At 45.2% G+C, this 13,361-nt stretch overlaps 3 protein-coding genes across 7 annotated transcripts in view; 1 reads left to right on the forward strand and 2 right to left on the reverse strand.

Moving 5' to 3' along the window:
• Nucleotides 1-1,018: 1,018 nt before the first annotated feature.
• On the reverse strand, nucleotides 1,019-6,423 carry pex3 (peroxisomal biogenesis factor 3). Of its 2 annotated transcripts, XM_079290792.1 has the most exons (12): nucleotides 6,252-6,423; nucleotides 5,431-5,562; nucleotides 5,205-5,286; nucleotides 4,997-5,040; nucleotides 4,755-4,876; nucleotides 4,359-4,425; nucleotides 4,152-4,206; nucleotides 3,786-3,924; nucleotides 3,619-3,689; nucleotides 3,396-3,518; nucleotides 3,218-3,314; nucleotides 1,019-2,803 (listed from the first exon to the last, which is right to left on the reverse strand). In XM_079290792.1, exons 1-12 carry the CDS (start codon nucleotides 6,322-6,324, stop codon nucleotides 2,720-2,722), a joined length of 1,089 nt encoding a protein of 362 aa, XP_079146918.1. In that variant the 5' UTR covers nucleotides 6,325-6,423; the 3' UTR covers nucleotides 1,019-2,719. The 2 variants fall into 2 exon arrangements, with proteins under 2 accessions (XP_079146918.1, XP_079146919.1); XM_079290793.1 differs by lacking the exon at nucleotides 1,019-2,803 and having other exon boundaries at nucleotides 3,217-3,314; nucleotides 3,396-3,513.
• A 588-nt stretch (nucleotides 6,424-7,011) lies between these two features.
• Nucleotides 7,012-8,973, forward strand: adat2 (adenosine deaminase tRNA specific 2). 2 transcript variants are annotated; one of them, XM_079290843.1, is made up of 6 exons: nucleotides 7,012-7,212; nucleotides 7,651-7,755; nucleotides 8,033-8,183; nucleotides 8,271-8,377; nucleotides 8,605-8,677; nucleotides 8,875-8,973. In XM_079290843.1, the coding sequence occupies exons 1-6, from the start codon at nucleotides 7,129-7,131 to the stop codon at nucleotides 8,901-8,903; spliced, it is 549 nt and encodes a 182-aa protein (XP_079146969.1). In that variant the 5' UTR covers nucleotides 7,012-7,128; the 3' UTR covers nucleotides 8,904-8,973. The 2 variants fall into 2 exon arrangements, with proteins under 2 accessions (XP_079146969.1, XP_079146970.1); XM_079290844.1 differs by having other exon boundaries at nucleotides 8,280-8,377.
• Nucleotides 8,974-9,036: 63 nt separating this feature from the next.
• The window catches only part of aig1 (androgen-induced 1 (H. sapiens)), a 10,411-nt gene continuing 6,086 nt past the window's right edge, over nucleotides 9,037-13,361 (reverse strand). Inside the window, exons 4-6 of one of the 3 annotated variants that reach the window (XM_079290842.1) lie at nucleotides 11,094-11,209; nucleotides 9,896-10,062; nucleotides 9,037-9,792 (exon numbers count right to left, since the gene is read on the reverse strand). In XM_079290842.1, coding sequence (XP_079146968.1) covers nucleotides 9,773-9,792; nucleotides 9,896-10,062; nucleotides 11,094-11,209 — 303 coding nt within the window. In that variant the 3' untranslated portion in view covers nucleotides 9,037-9,772. The remainder of the gene's footprint in view (nucleotides 9,793-9,895; nucleotides 10,063-11,093; nucleotides 11,210-13,361) is intronic. The other 2 variants (XM_079290841.1, XM_079290840.1) reach the window with 2 other exon arrangements.

Here is a 13,361-nt window from a genome sequence, read left to right on the forward strand (position 1 = left end):
GATGAATAATCCTGATATGAAGAGTCTGAGCTACAATGTTGAAAATTAAAGCATGACGCTCAACTCATATCACCACCAGGTTAAACTCCAACACCAACCCTCTTCCATGAAATTCGGTGCAGACATTTAACTCGGTCACGGTTGGACTGATGTTTACTGCATGCACACTATATGAGGAGCAGTTGTGACCAATGGGGATGCAGCTTCAGTGTAGTTCAACGCTCCAGTTCAGCAGTTCAACATTAATAACTGAAACACTGTAGTTTCAATGTTACATTTTGTAAAAAGGGTGTTTTCATATGATTAAACAGGTGAGTAGTTCATGCATTACAATTCCCTTTAGTTCAAAGAAAAGCTTCTTCTCTTGCACTACCGTCTCGTTTTCTCACAGCGTATCACTCCACCTGGCTGACTACGGACCAGACCACGGGCAACGCGTGAAGTAGTTCCCGTCAAAACACAACACATGGACATTTGAAGGAAACTTTTAAATATGGGAGTTCCCATCCTTCATTTATGTCCAACGTCTCAGTTAATATCAGCCAATTAGTCCAGAAAATAAAGAACCTTTTTACAAAAGAAAGACAAGATCTCCCACATGGCTCACGTGAAGCTCCAGCAGGTTGTTTGTTCTTTTTATGTCCCTGATTGAGACAAATCTGTCTCATCAATCTCAGTGTAAACTCTGATTTCAGCACCTTGAGGTCTGTTTCATGACGCTATAAGAGAAAAGGAGAGCTAGTTTTCCAACTGAACAGCTGGAGACGTGTTAAGACTAGAACACACACGCGCAGGTGGACTTTGATATTTCCATTCTGGAATATTTTACCGAATTAATTTCATCATCTGCTGACTTGTTATGAGTCAGCGCTTTAACAGCACAGTGGTTATTTTCCAGTAATGTGCTGCTGCAGTGTGGCGCCCCCTGCTGACACACCGACTTAAAACACATTTAAAGCACAGAGGGAACAAACGCACAACGTATATATATTTAAATCATACTTTATTATCTCTTCAATAGATTTCTACAAACATACACGTTAGCATTCATTCGGGATATTACGCTTCAAAAAGGCGCAACATCGATTATTATACAGAGATTTACGTTCTCACCGTTTCTCCCGTCAGTAGGAATCAACGTCACCTGATGTTATATGTTACCGTTACCGTGGAGGAGCTCGTTGTCTCCAAACATGGTGCATGCACTTCATAACTTTGACTTTGCTTCAGACATTGATCACTCGACTTCAGCACATTTTGGTTTTTCGGTCCTTTTTCTAGCACCAGAGCTGAACTCATGAGCCGAATAAAACACGAAGAAACAATCGTCAGTTTCAGGAAAACATCAACTTTCCTTTCACCTCCTCGTGGAGGCAGAACAGGAGCAATAAAGCAGCGCTCTGAAGGGGACTGCAGTTATAAATGAACTAATGAAAGTAAAAAGTTCATAGAAGTAGTGTATGAAGTGCTGCAGGTTCTCCGTGCTCGACACACACGCTTGGTTTCGTGACATGAAGTCATCAGACGTGGGGAGAGTTTTGGGAACATGCGGCACTAAGAGACGACAGGCGTTCCACCGTTAACCAAGTGTTCCCAGATCACCTCGGGCTTTGGACAACAGTCTTACTGTCGAATCATTTCAGTTCTTAAAGAAGCCACATCCGTACAGATCCAGTGAACAACGAAAGAAGCGGTGGAAGCACACTGAAGGACTTCATTCCCAAACAATATCATCTCCCGCAGTGAGAAGAACACTGAATTATTGTGGCCGTTAATGTAAAACGTCGGATGTTACGAGTGCCGTTAGGCTGTAAACCAGCCTGTAATAACAGCTCCGTCAAGGACAGAATCACACATTTATAAAATATGATTTAACTTAAAGAACATGTTTGGAATGAAGCCCTTCATGTGGAGACAGAGGACAACGCTGACACCTGCTGGGCAGAAAGAGGAACTACAATATTCAACGAGAAACTGAGGAAGGACTGAAATCAGCTCATTCATAACTCTGCATCAACAGAGCTGAACTGCTGTGTGGTCGTTTGTTGGATGGAAAAGAGAAACGTCACATCGACCGCTTTGACTACACACTTCATTTGGAATCAATCAACGCCACTACGACATTCTGATCATCTTCTGACTCTTTAATCGCGTTTTTAAAAGTTGGAATCTCCCAAAAATTCACCTACAAGCTGCTGTGGGTTCAAGAAAAATGGTGAAATTGAATTGAACTTTCTTTCTAAATTAAAAACACCACCACCGCGTAACAACCCTCCTGATATTAAACCTCACCACTGGTGCTAGAAAGCTAAAGTCTGTGATGAACGTAATAAAGTGACGCGCCACCGTGTTTGAAGCAGAACAGCAGTGAGCGATCCTTCACCTCACTTTGACCGTGTAGGCGTGTGTTTCCCATCAGGTTAAATAAGACTCCACTTCCCATGATGCAGTGGTCCGAGGGTTAACCACTGCTGTGATGACAGTGCAAGTCTCTTCTTCCTCCTCCTCTTCCTCCTCCTCCTCCTGGTTTATAATCCATAACGGACTCTGATTTCTGCCGTCAGAGTGAAAAGTCCACCGGGTTCTGCGGAGAGAAGTGTCTCACAGAAAGGAAGGAGGGGTGAACAGTTCAGGGTTTTCATAATTTCATCCCTCTTTTCTTCCTCTTGAATCCTCCTCCTCCTCCTCCTCCTCCTCCTCCTCCTTCATGCGTGGTTGATTATTTATGCAGCTCCTGTGGAGCGCTGAACGTCTCATAGACGTTGGCCGCAAACTCCTTCACCTGGTCGTTCATCAGCAAGTCCTGAGAGACGGACGGACAGAGACGGACAGTTAGAGACGGAGAGTTAGAGACGGACAGTCAGAGAAGGACAGTCAGAGAAGGACAGACAGAGACGGACAAGAGACAGTAAACTTATTAAAATAGTGTATTATGATGCCGTTGTAACAAAGTCACGTCACGTCTTCTGTCTGAAACATCAAACTTGCTCGATAAACAGGATGTACAGAATCCACCAAAATATAAAAAGTAATATTTGTTTTTTTAATACTGAGCAGAAACAAAACGCTCTGATAATAAAAGATAAAAACCTAGATGTGACAAGAGCCCCTCACTTTAATATCTGGTTTGGTTTAGTTCATCTTTTAACACAGAAGCAAAGTCAAGTCGATGACTCAGCGTTTCTCTGACGGTCGTGTGTGTGTGTGAGTTGTTCACCTGAACGAAGTGGCTCGGAGTCTCGCTGCAGACGTAGTTGATCTGACCGTTGACGATGGGGATGATCTTGGCCAGCGGCAGACTGACTGCAGACAGACTGGACGGACACGAAGGAAATGATGCGTTACAACAAACTAACAACAACGAGCACATATGAAAAGCCTCATAACCAGCTGACCTATCAGGTGCGAAGCTGGAGGCGGAGTCAGCGGGAGGCGGGCGGAAGAACTCGGCCAGGTTGTCGAGAAGACGAGAGAAGCCGCGGTTTAAACTGGCGTTGAGGACCGAGGTGAAGTCTGGACTGGAGTCACAAACACACACACATCAGAACACACACACACACACACACACACACACACACACACAGGTGAAGAGAGGACCACACAGGTGCGGTGTGTTACCTGTCCAACATGTCTCTAGTCTCGTTCAACAGTCTGATGGTCACGATATCGTTTTCTGTGAGTCCGCACGCCTGCACACAAGAGATGAGATCAGTTCAAACACACTCAGATCGTTCCTCGGCGAGTTCTGCTGCATATTTGTTTTTCGTGCTCCGTGTTCGGGCGACCTGGTCGGCGAGCGCGTTCTCGTCGTCGGCCAGCATGTACCGGGACATCGGGCGCTCCGAGCCGGCCTCCACCTCGGCCCGGATCCAGCTCAGCTGCTGCTCCAGCTCCAGCAGAGACAGGCTCTGCTTCAGGGACACGCTGGAGAGCAACCAGTGACAAGTCACTCCTCAAGCAGCCGGGATTCAAGCCTCACAAATATCAGGGTTCTACGTCAGTGGTGAAGGAATTTCACGGACATTTTGCTGTTGGTTGTCTCGTGGGGCTCTGCGATGAGCAGCTTTCACCGTTTCTTGACATTTTATTGTCTAAACAATTAAAAGATGAACCCAAAACAATGCAAGTAATGAGGAGACAGAGAGACTCACCCTCCCAGAGAGTTCTGCACCGATTTCTTCACTACCGTCGTCAACTCCGTCAAACCTGGAGACACACAGACAGACAGAGAGGTGAAGCTTGTACTGACAGACAGACACAAGCAAGGTTCAATGAAGGATTATGAGCATGTGTGTGTGTGTGTGTGTGTGTGTGTGTGTGTGTGTGTGTGTGTGTGTGTGTGTGTGTGTCCATCCTACCGTCTCCCAGTAGATGTTGGATACTGGACAGGTACTGCTGCTGGACGTCTGGAGGAGCCAGAGGAGTCTGAGAGATAAATAATAATGAGTTCAAAGAGTGAAAACTGATGATTTTATTTCTATTTAATCTTTCGCTGCTCTGTTGTTATGCATCGATTGTGATGTATATATGTATATGTGTGTGTATATATATATATATATATATATATATATATATATATATATATATATATATATATATATATATATATATATATACACACACCATCTTTGCTGCCAATCACAAGACTTGAATGTGTGGATTTCACTGCGAGACTCCAGAGAAACCAGAACTCTGATATTACGTCACTAAAGTAACAGCGATCTGATGTAACTTCGGACGACCGGGTTCCTCACCGCGGTGCTCTTGCCCACAGAGTTGTCCAGGTACAGGTACCCTCCGATGATGTTCAGCTGGACTCTCAGTAGAACCACCAGCATGCAGGTGCTGTACACGGCCACCATGGTGCGGGTGAAACCTGAACAGGACCAAGTGTCGCACGTTTGGGATCAAAAGCTGGATCTCAAATCTCAAAGTGAAAAGCTTTGTGTGATTATTTACAACTAATGAGATACAACTGTGCTGCGAAGGGACTCACTGATGATCTTTAAATCTTCCCAGATTTCCAGCTTGTTGTCTGGTCTGTAAGACAACACGTGAGAGAAGAAACAACAGCTTTACTGCACTTTACACTTTCTATTTCTCTACATGCAGTAAAGCAACACGTCTAGTAACAAAAACATTTGAAACAAACTGCCACATTTGTAAAGCTCAGACGCTCAACAGCAGAAGGAAGCGCTACTCACTTGTCCTTGAGGAGTGCAGTGAGGCTCTCCGAGTTCAGATGATGGACGATGGCTTCTTTCAGTGGAGGGAGCATCGACAGCACTGCAACACGCAACATACACACACACACACACACACACACACGCGCACACACACACACGCACTTCATGTGTTGAGCGAAGATGAACTCCTACATTTTGATCCTGACATTATGAAGAAAGGGATTGAGAAGAGCGTTGTTGTTACCGGTCATGTTGCAGGTCCTCTGGTTGCTTTCGAAGTGGAACTGCCGTCTGGCCTGAGCGATGTACTCCGTCGCCTCCTTCTCCTGGAACTCACCAATCTTCTTCTGGGCATATTTACCCAGGAAGTACACTCCTGAGGGTCAGCAACACATACAAAGTATTACTAACTGACATCAAGCACAGAATATATACATACACATAATATTTAATATATATAGTATATGATATAGTATATGATATATATATAATATTTTACAACCTTTTGAATTATTTTGAAAAGCCTACTGAACGCTACAGATGTAGATACATGATTAATGATCACTAAGTATTATTCCTAAAACAATTAGCAATTAGCTCAGACGACATGTAGCCAACCTTCAGTTTCCATAAATCCACGTGACATAAGTTTGTCATCACATCACAGTTACTGGTCATCACTTTAGTTACAGTTACATCTAATATTCACCTGACAGGTGTCATCCTCACGTTAAAGGAGATTAAGGATGAGCTCATATGAACGTCACGCGAGACTCCATTCAAATTTGTGGCAATTTAAAGAGGTGTCGCTGAGTTAAGTTAACGTTAACACCTGGTTGGTTGTCTGAGAACAGCACATTTATGTCTAAAATTGTGCTATTTGATGAACAATATACACGCCGAAGTGAAAATACATACTGCTCGAATATTAAAAACCTCCTTAAATACATAGATTTAAAACGCACGAGATCGAACGTCAAATTAGAACATATTTTCAGTGCAGTCCGAAGTGTTGCTAAAGCTACTACCTAGCTTAGCTCGGATGCTAACAGGAACACCAGTTACCTCCAACTACAGCTCCGGTGAAAATAAACTTCCTCTTGTGGCGTTTAACAAAATTCCAGACAGATGAAAACATCCTGAGTGAGGGGTTCACAAACTACAACTCTCTTAACTTTATGCTGACTAGTTCACGGACATGTCACCTGAATACTTTTAGCTAGTTAGCATAACTACTTGCTACCATGCTATCTGTCAGAAGTGCCAAAGTACGTCAAAAAAAGTTAAGGCCGAGTAAATACAGTACAGTTTCCGGTTTTCTATTTCAAAATAAAACAAGAATTTCGTCGTGTAAACTTTGAACATGTCCTGTTGAGACAAACCGACGTCAAAAAAGTTCAGTTATGGCCGGGATCGGTTTTTACTCACATTTCATCATACTGTTATTACTTTTAAATATAATTGTGATTGGCCTTTTCTTATCGTATTCCTATTAAAGTAGTTCAACATACTAGATAAAGGTAGAATCTAAATAACATAAAAGTTAAAATAAAATAGTAAATTGTAAGTCAAGACAGATCCATTCATTATAGGGTTTTTTTTCCCATAAAGACATAACTGTAACATTTGATTTTTGAAAAAAAAAGCTTTTATTCTACCGGTATATGAATAATCCCCAAATGTCCGGTTTACATCCAGCTAACTGTACTTAGCTTGATGCATAGAAAACGTCATCGTGAACGTGCCTGTTGTGCTCGATTGGTCATGTCTGGAACTGGTCCGTACAATATTATCTTCCCCCCCACGAGAAGTAGGTGCATGGCGTGTGAATTATAACGAAAGAAATTGTAATTTAAAATAAAGTAAAGAAACAAGCTAAAACTCCTCATCATACGCTAATAGTATGACTTATGTTAAGTAGAGTTACGAAGTAGCAGTTGCCATGGGAACAGAGGAAGGCCGTAAAGAGAGTTTTTATCCGAGTGATGAGGAAATTGAGAAGTGGATGTCCAGCGCCTTCGACATGGTGAGAGATGAATATAAACTTAGTTTAACTACAATGTATGACAGGAATGTCTTGCCGCTTATTTACTGAAGCTAATCTGTCAGTGATATAACTGTCATATTTCCTGAAATATGATAATTGTACATGATTAACAGATGATAAATAAGGAAAGGTAAAGGAAAGGAAAAGTACAGGAGGTGTGAGTCACATAAGGAACATTAAAAGAAAAGGGGTGGAGAGCCATAGTGGTCTGAGAGGAACATATTATTTCATTATAAAACAAGCAAATAAAAAACAAGAGCAACAAAACAAAGAAGCAATTAACAGATAATTTGATCGTGAGAATATTCGTCCAATCTGCACATAAAGATCACCAGTGACTGTTCTCTGTTCGCTTGCTTTCTTGTTTGAACGCCACCTGACTGTCCGTGCTGACCTGCTGTTCATGTGACGCTGCAGGCCAAAGACGCTCTGCAGAGCGGAGAGGTGCCGGTCGGCTGTCTGGTGGTCTACAACCATGAAGTGGTGGGAAAGGGTCGCAATGAAGTCAACGAGACCAAAAATGTAGGAAATAATTTAAGCGTGTTTGAACGAACTCCAGCTCGTCTCCTGTGCTTTTATGAGACAACAATGTCAGTAGAGTTGTTGTTGTTTTGGTTACAAGCATGAAAAGTCATGAAACCACCACAATAGCTCGATATTTGGGCTAATACTTTGGGGCAATTTATTTATATACAGCATATTTAATCACAGGTAAACTGTGTGTGTGTGTGTGTGTGTGTGTGTGTGTGTGTGTGTGTGTGTGTGTGTGTGTGTGTGTGTGTGTGTGTGTGTGTGTTAGGCCACTCGACACGCTGAGATGGTGGCCCTGGATCAGCTCCTGGACTGGTGTCGCCGCGGCAGCCTGGATGTGAGCAGCGTGTGCGAGCGAACGGCCCTATACGTCACCGTGGAGCCGTGCATCATGTGTGCCGCGGCCCTGCGCCTGCTCAGTACCCCCCCCCCAACCTCAGTGTGTGTGTACGTGTGTGTGTGTGTGTGTGTGGGAGGACGGCTCTTGTTCCTTGACCAGCTGCCAGACATCCCAGCGGTCGTGTACGGCTGCAGGAACGAGCGCTTCGGCGGCTGCGGTTCAGTTCTGGACGTCTCTTCTGCTCACTTACCTGAGACCGGGACCACGTTCAAGGTGTTTGTCCCTGGAGTCTTCTCATGTTTGTGTGTTGTTTTCTATATTTGTGTGTGTGCGTCTTCTTTAAAGGGGACACACTGATGTGTTTGTGTGTTGATGTTTGTGGGAAGTGGCGGCAGATTAACGCCCGTGGTTCCAGAGCAACATGTTCAACTGTCACACATGATACCTTTGGTCTTAAGACTGTGTGGTAATATCCTGTGTGTGTGTGTGTGCGTGTTCAGTGTGTTTCAGGTCACAGAGCAGAAGAAGCTGTAGAGATGCTGAAGACTTTCTACAAACAGGAGAATCCAAACGGTGATCAGAGATTCTCCTCTTTTCTATCTTTCCTCTCGTCATCTTTTCTACTCCTTCATCTCTCGGTTCTTGTCAGACATTTGTACCTGATGCTGCTGCACAGGAACACCTTTCATTTATTTACCATTCCTTCACTTCCTTCTCTTAACTTTCCTCTTTTCTTCTCCTCTAACACTATCACCCGTTCTGTGTTTCAGCCCCGAAAACCAAAACAAGGAAGGACTGAACTCTTCTAGACACATCGGTTCTATGGTTTAATTGATGTTTTATTCAATAAAAGACATTATGAGTCATTCTGTGTGTGTCACAGAAAGACTTCCTGGAACATTTCGTTGCTGTGCCACCAGGGGGCGGTTTAGTTCCTGCAGAAGTTAGCCCTCCAGAACGGTCCCAATGGCAACCGGACACGTACAAATGCTACGTTGATTTAAACGGGAATAACCGTTCTCCTCCAACAATCCTCCGTCATTTGCATTGTATTTTTGTGGAGCGATCCCTTTTGTGCCCGATGAAGGTTTCATCCGTTCTAAGGAAGCGGTTATCTGATGCGTCATGAGAGCATCTTGTTCCAGTGAAATACATGAAGCAGCAGCGACGTCTCCTTTTAAAAACTGGACTGACGGGGAATATTTTCCACTCGAGCTTTATTGATTTTGTACCAACATGTAGTTTCTTCCAGACATGAAGTGAGACTCCTACGATGAACAATGATGACGTTCAACACATTACTGATGGTCAGTGGTTTCGCAGTAGCTGATGATTCACTTTGACAGTAGTTCATACCAGAAAAGCAGATTACAAACAGTGTAAATGTGTGTGTGTGTGTCTGCAGTATTTCAGTGTTTAAGTTTGTTTTTTGTAGGAGTGCGTTTGTGTGTTTTATCCACATAAGTCCACCAGACAGTTAAAAGATGGGTATTTGTCACCTTTCCTTCTATAGTTACATTGAACTGTTCCTATGTTGTTGTTATTGGGTAAAGTTCAAAGGTTAACGGTGTTATCGTCACACTTCCTGGAGAGGGTCGCTTGTTTTCTGTTCTTGTGCCGTCCTGGGTGGGCGGGGTCGACCGCGACGCCCGCACAGCCGGGAGAGGATCACTCACCTTTCACCTTTACTGAGAGGAAGACACACAGAGGACAGAAAGGAGTGTGTGACGTCAGCAGACTGAACGGTGTGTGTGTGTGTGTGTGTGTGTGTGTGTGTGTGTGTGTGTGTACCTGTGTGTGGCTGGTCCCAGATGTAGCTGTTGAGGATTTCTCCGAGGGTGTAGAAAACACAAATCACCGCCGTCGTCGCACTGAAGAAGACGACTCGAGCCAGCGGAGTGATGCGCTCCAGCACCGGGTAGACCCACACGCCCGTCACCTGGTGCACCCAACACGTCCTGGTCACAGGGAGTTCACGTTAACGGGGATTCATTTGGTTCAGTTGGTACTATAACTCGGGGTGTAACAATACGCGTATTCGTATTGAACCGTTCGGTACGAGGCTCACGGTTCGGTACGCATGACGAACCGAATACGTTTTTTTTTAAACCTTTATTGAACCAGGTAGTCCCATTGAGATTAAACATCTCTTTTGCAAGATGTAAGTAACAATACTACATAACATTAAGGAGCAGGTGTTGTTTTTTATGTGTTGCTAAGAAGACGGGTCACTCAGGTATAGTCACGGTGGACCGGTCTCTGCTGGAGGGTCTGCGTCTGTCCGCGGTGGACCGGTCTCTGCTGGAGGATCTGGGTCTGTCCGCGGTGGACCGGTCTCTGCTGGAGGATCTGGGTCTGTCCACGGTGGACCGGTCTCTGCTGGAGGATCTGGGTCTGTCCACGGTGGACCGGTCTCTGCTGGAGTCTGAGCTGAAGGAGGTTCTGTTGAACCTGCATGAGTTCATCTGGTTTCACCGACCCGGTGGCTCCGATGACGAGCATCAAGAACAACTCTATAGAAACAGACCATCTTCTCTCTGATGGTCTCTGTACTGATGGAGGTCTGATAGAGGATCAGGACTACACTGAGACTGGTTCATAGAGGATCAGGACTACACTGAGACTGGTTCATAGAGGATCAGGACTACACTGAGACTGGTTCATATAGAGGATCAGGACTACACAGAGACTGGTTTGTAGAGGATCAGGACTACACTGAGACTGGTTCATAGAGGATCAGGACTACACAGACTGGTTCACAACCAGTTTCATGTAGTAACTTTAAACCAGCTGCCAAAACTAACCTCTCAAAGATGATTTGGATTAAATATCACATGAAAGCCTAAATGAACAGAACGTTCTGACGGATTCTTCAGAGTTTCAATGAGTTCATCGTGAATATCTCACAACACTAAATGTACCCGGCGCTGTAGAAGAGTACGAGATGAGTACAAAGCGTGAAGGAAAGAATCAGGAAACATTCTGGTACCAGAGGATGTATCCCACGGCGAAGCAGCACACGGCCGCCAGACCCCACGACCTGCTGGGGTACCGGTGGTTGGTGGTCCGCATCTCGATGATGATGAAGGGCAGAACGGTGGTGTGCTGAGAGGACGGAGAGGAGAGAGAAATGTCATTTTAATCATGAATTCATCTCTATACACAGCACGTGTGTGTGTGTGTGTGTGTGTTCAGACACCTGTGTACCCACCTAAACACACACACATTTAATAGATGTCATGCCAACGTATTCTCTACATACATGAGCTACTCTCTCTGTCCACTAGGGGGCACTCACATATTAAACACAGACACACACACACACACCAACTCAGCAGTGTGGAGACCTCTGACCTCATCTGCACTCTCAGGAAGCACAGCTGTGTGTGTGTGTGTGTGTGTGTGTGTGTGTGTGTGTGTGTGTGTGTCAGACTGCTGAGCTCGCCCGTCTCTCCAGACGTCGAGCCGCTCGGCCTCGTTATGTCACGGGGAGGAAGAGAACAACAAGTAAGTGCTCGTTCTTCCATGTTGTTCATTATTCTCAGGTCCACGGTGAAGCACGGCGGTGAAGTGTTTGCTTTTGATGCAGAAGGTGTAAATGCGGCCATTGTGTGTCACAGCCTAGCTTTGACCAATCAGCGTCTCCGGTTTCCCCTCTGAGGGTTTGAAACGGTCAGACTGAAGATGCAAACTAACAAGAGTAACAACATCTCCACGGACAGAATAGCTCTCGCTCTCTCCTGGGGTCCTAAATTCTAGGTTTCCCTCCCATCATTATACTGCGCGCACACACACACACACACACACCCCCCCACACACACACACACACACGTCCTGACGCTGCACTTTTACCCAGAGTGCCTCGGTGGAATTCCAATCTCTGGGTCGTGTTTAAGTTTAGTCTCGCGGCTCGTAAATAATACTCTGTCCCTCGCTCTCTAGTTTCGTCTCTGTCTTTGTTGTCCTCTCTCCCCTTTTCTGTCTCCCTGTCTCACCCCCACACCACCACCTCCCGAGGTTTTACGGTTTCGCTTCATGCCTCTGTGTAAAATCCCCCCCCACTTCCGCAAAAACAACAGCGGTGGTTCGATCCTGCGGTCTGGGGGCCTAAAAACGGGACAAACCATTTCACGCAGAGATTGGGGGGGGGTCACATGGGCCGAGGGGCAGGTTCACGGGGGTCAAACGTCTCCCACTGTCGACGAAGCGACTGCAGACGATGGACGTAGATTTACTGTGGGGTGAAGCAGAGGATGTGACTTCTACGCCAAACTCCAATGGAATCAAAGCGAATTCGAGTCGTCCTCCCCTCCATCACTGCATCTTATTCGTGTTCGTCTTCTAGGCCAGAAAACTATGAAAAGGTGACGGAAGCAGGCGGCAAGTGTGTTAAAGCTGCATTCTCTCTAATGTCCACCAGGGGGCGACTCCTCTGGTTGTATAGAAGTCTATGAGAAAATGACTCTACTTCTCTCTTGATTTATTCCCTCAGTAAACATTGTAAACATGAGTTTATGTCTCAATCTCTAGTTTCAAGTCTTATTCAACACAGCATGATGTTCATTTAGTGCATTATGGTCCATAAGGACTGAGCCGAACTTCTTTGTGCGACGCTTCGCTTCCAGTGTGGGCCAAACAAACTCTTGACTCAATGAGAGTATCGGAGAGAATAATGGATCAATAACTCGTCTGTAGAATCACTTCACTGACTCCACTGTTGAACATTTATTTAGATATTGTCTCTCTCCTCCCTCCCTCCCTCCCTCCCTCCTCCTCCTCCTCCTCCTCCCTCCCTCCTCCTCCTCCCTCCGATGGGAACGGCGACGTGGTTGCTATGGCAGCCTGTGTAGACAAACAACAGCGATACCATGGAACCGCTGCTAAATATTTACAGCCGCGATGTTTCTCTCACACACGCACGCGCACACACACCCCGTTCTGGTTGTTTTGTAAGCATAGCAACCGCTCAGCTATTACGTGATCTTCTGTAGTACGAGAGGAGACACGCTGGCTTTGTCTCTCTCTCTTAAATCAGTGTTGTGGGAAAGATGATTTCTTTGTTTCTAAGGAAGCTCCATGAGGAGGTTCTGCATGTTTCAGACTGCAGGGCTCATTGTTCTGAATATCTTCCCCGGGACGGCCGATGAAAGCCAGCGATCCAGAGCTTCTGATAGGAGTCAGGACGCAGGTCGGTCTGAACATGAAACACTTCATGAGCTACGAGGAGGCGACGCTTTTAATTGGGACAAGATTCTTT

The sequence above is a fragment of the Melanostigma gelatinosum genome (genome assembly GCF_949748355.1).
Source record: "Melanostigma gelatinosum genome assembly, chromosome: 19".
Classification (NCBI taxonomy): domain Eukaryota; kingdom Metazoa; phylum Chordata; class Actinopteri; order Perciformes; family Zoarcidae; genus Melanostigma; species Melanostigma gelatinosum.

Coding starts and splice junctions, on each gene's coding strand:
- pex3 (XM_079290792.1), bottom strand. CDS start 6,324: ATGTTTTCATCTGTCTGGAATTTTGTTAAACGCCACAAGAGGAAGTTT. Junction 3,519..3,618: donor ACTAGAGACATGTTGGACAG/GTAACACACCGC, acceptor TTGTGACTCCAG/TCCAGACTTCACCTCGGTCC. Junction 2,804..3,217: donor CTCCGAGCCACTTCGTTCAG/GTGAACAACTCA, acceptor TCCGTCTCTCAG/GACTTGCTGATGAACGACCA.
- adat2 (XM_079290843.1), top strand. CDS start 7,129: ATGGGAACAGAGGAAGGCCGTAAAGAGAGTTTTTATCCGAGTGATGAG. Junction 8,378..8,604: donor AGACCGGGACCACGTTCAAG/GTGTTTGTCCCT, acceptor GTGCGTGTTCAG/TGTGTTTCAGGTCACAGAGC. Junction 8,678..8,874: donor CAAACAGGAGAATCCAAACG/GTGATCAGAGAT, acceptor TCTGTGTTTCAG/CCCCGAAAACCAAAACAAGG.